At 34.8% G+C, this 2,326-nt stretch overlaps 2 protein-coding genes across 2 annotated transcripts in view; one reads left to right on the forward strand and one right to left on the reverse strand.

Annotated features, from left to right (window-relative positions):
• Positions 1-1,540, reverse strand: part of LOC119592731 (zinc finger FYVE domain-containing protein 21-like) — a 7,306-nt gene extending 5,766 nt beyond the window's left edge. Inside the window, exon 1 of the mRNA XM_037941665.1 lies at positions 1,412-1,540. Within this exon, the coding sequence (XP_037797593.1) occupies positions 1,412-1,540 (129 nt within the window). The remainder of the gene's footprint in view (positions 1-1,411) is intronic.
• A 269-nt stretch (positions 1,541-1,809) lies between these two features.
• The window catches only part of LOC119592732 (N-sulphoglucosamine sulphohydrolase-like), a 5,458-nt gene continuing 4,941 nt past the window's right edge, over positions 1,810-2,326 (forward strand). Inside the window, exon 1 of the mRNA XM_037941666.1 lies at positions 1,810-2,137. Coding sequence (XP_037797594.1) covers positions 2,111-2,137 — 27 coding nt within the window. The 5' untranslated portion in view covers positions 1,810-2,110. The remainder of the gene's footprint in view (positions 2,138-2,326) is intronic.

The raw sequence follows: 2,326 nt of genomic DNA on the forward strand, positions 1-2,326 counted from the left end.
CTACATATTTAAACTTCCCTGGCAACTGGCCCTCTCAAATTTTACCTAGGCAAAATATCCCTGAAAATAATGGAAAATAACATTCAAATGGTAAATGGTAAGGAATTCCCTATAATACAGAATCCTCTCACAAGAAATCAATAATAATTTACCACCAAAAATATTACTCTTGCATTCCTTATTCCTGTCCTTTGCAATTAATTTTTTCAAGAAAATTCCAGTCTATACAGGCCCTTTTCAGTTCAATATGACAATAAAAAATTGAAGGCTTTGGCCTAAAACTGATAACTTTTTCAATTATTAATTTGATTTTTGGTCATGATTTGTGGTGTACCTGAATGACAAGATGGGACCTTGTGATCATGTGTTATATTCTGAACAAACCTGTTTGATGACAAGTCTGGATAGAATATTAGCCTTCAACATTAGTTATGAGTTATGAGTGTCTTGGTTTTGGAAAGGCTAGAGATCTTACAAAAACCAACATTGACTATTTCAATTTTGAGCTGATCATTGATGTAAATAAGGGCTTTCTCATGTAGAAATAAAATATGGCTGCTCTAGCGCAATGAAAAGGTTCTAATAAATATGTGAATAGTATGTTTTGAATTATATAATTGCATATCTAAGCTTTTAAAGTTAAAAATATAATCAGAGACATTTCTTGATGATCATCCTATTGGAAGTCAATATACCACTGACATTGTGATGTGAACCTAGAGTTGTTTATAAGCCAAATTAACTGTACTAAAATAATAAGGAATACATGATAAAACTAAATAAATAGCAAATGTTCAGGATATAGCTATGTAATGAATTAACTTCTTTACAACAGGATTCCCCACACCATAATGAGCCAAGTACCGAACTTCCTGTGCAGTCAGTTGCCTGTGTGAATAACCAAAAATGATGTTTAAAGGAGACTTTAGGCCTAGCTTTAGCGGGGCTGTACAGTATCTCCGCAATAACTGCAGTCTGGACCAAACAATCAAACTACTGTTTAAAGTAGACTTATCATGCCAAAAATATATGCATGAGGTTTCCTGGTCTTTGCCCTGACAAGCTGGATGCAGTCCTATTCTGTACAATAATCCACAATTATCTACTAGTAATGCTTGACAAGCAATTAACCAATAAATGTCACAATGTACAGATAAGCTGCAGACAAATAATGAACAATATTCAACCTGTTCAGAGCAAACAATTATATACCATTCCTAAAACAAAATTCTTACTGTTAGAGGAACTGATATATAATATACAATTCAAAAGAATCAATACACAGTAGGTACAAAACGATACTGCGTATTGCACTGAAATGAAGGTCAACATGTAACTTGTACAAAAACAAAATCATATTAATATGGTCTTCCTACCTAACGTTATCTAACTTGAAGCCCTCTATTCTTACCATTTTGTCGGGGATCCATTCTGGTTCTCTCAACTCAAACGGACTCCTGTCTGTGTCCTTTAAGGGTATTATTCTCAGTCCAGATTTAGAGCGGACGAGTCTCTTCCCTGTGTTTGTTACTCCAGCCATGTTTGTTTACTGAGGTCTAGAGACTGTTGGGTCAAGCAGTTGAATTATTCTTCAAGATAGTTTTTCGTTGATTATCCTCGTGTATTAAAATATTACCTAACACATAAATGTTTAGAGTAATTATTCATTTCGTAAGTAATTTAAACGTACAATTCAGCTTATTATCGACAAAAATTGTTCCAGAAAGAAAAAGATTTTAGGTCAAGCCTCTCTTGAGAAGGGGGGCGTGTTCGTAGATTAACCAATGAGGAATAATGTTTCTAATTTATCTCAAGATTTCCACCAATCAGAATTAAGTGATCAATTAAACACTACAACGAGTTCATAGATATTGACCAAAATACTAAGAAATATTTGACATCTAAATCATTTTAAAAGTCTATTAATACCCAGTAAGATTATAAGATGTGGCCGGTCACGTTAACTAATCCACGGCTAACGTAGTTTATGACAAAAAGTTGCATTTTCCGAACTACGATTTCTAGGTTAATGAATGCAAACTGCTCGAGGCTTATCAACGGTTTGATAGGAGGCTACTGTTAAGCTTGCCTCAGACACGAAGCGACTGCGATGGAAGAAAAAGTCGGTCACGCCACGGTAAGTACTCGAAAGATTTTGCTCTCTCTGTAATGGATGTAGCACTAACCTCGTTAATTGTACGGTAGGAAGTTTCGCTATTAAGTATTGTCAAATGGATGGCTTGAGTTAGAGTTAGAGCAGGAAATTACATTTTATATATAAGTATATGCATAGGAACGCAACCCTCTTCCCCGACACACTCGTGTT

Source organism: Penaeus monodon, chromosome 30, assembly GCF_015228065.2.
Source record: "Penaeus monodon isolate SGIC_2016 chromosome 30, NSTDA_Pmon_1, whole genome shotgun sequence".
Taxonomy (NCBI): Eukaryota; Metazoa; Arthropoda; class Malacostraca; order Decapoda; family Penaeidae; genus Penaeus; species Penaeus monodon.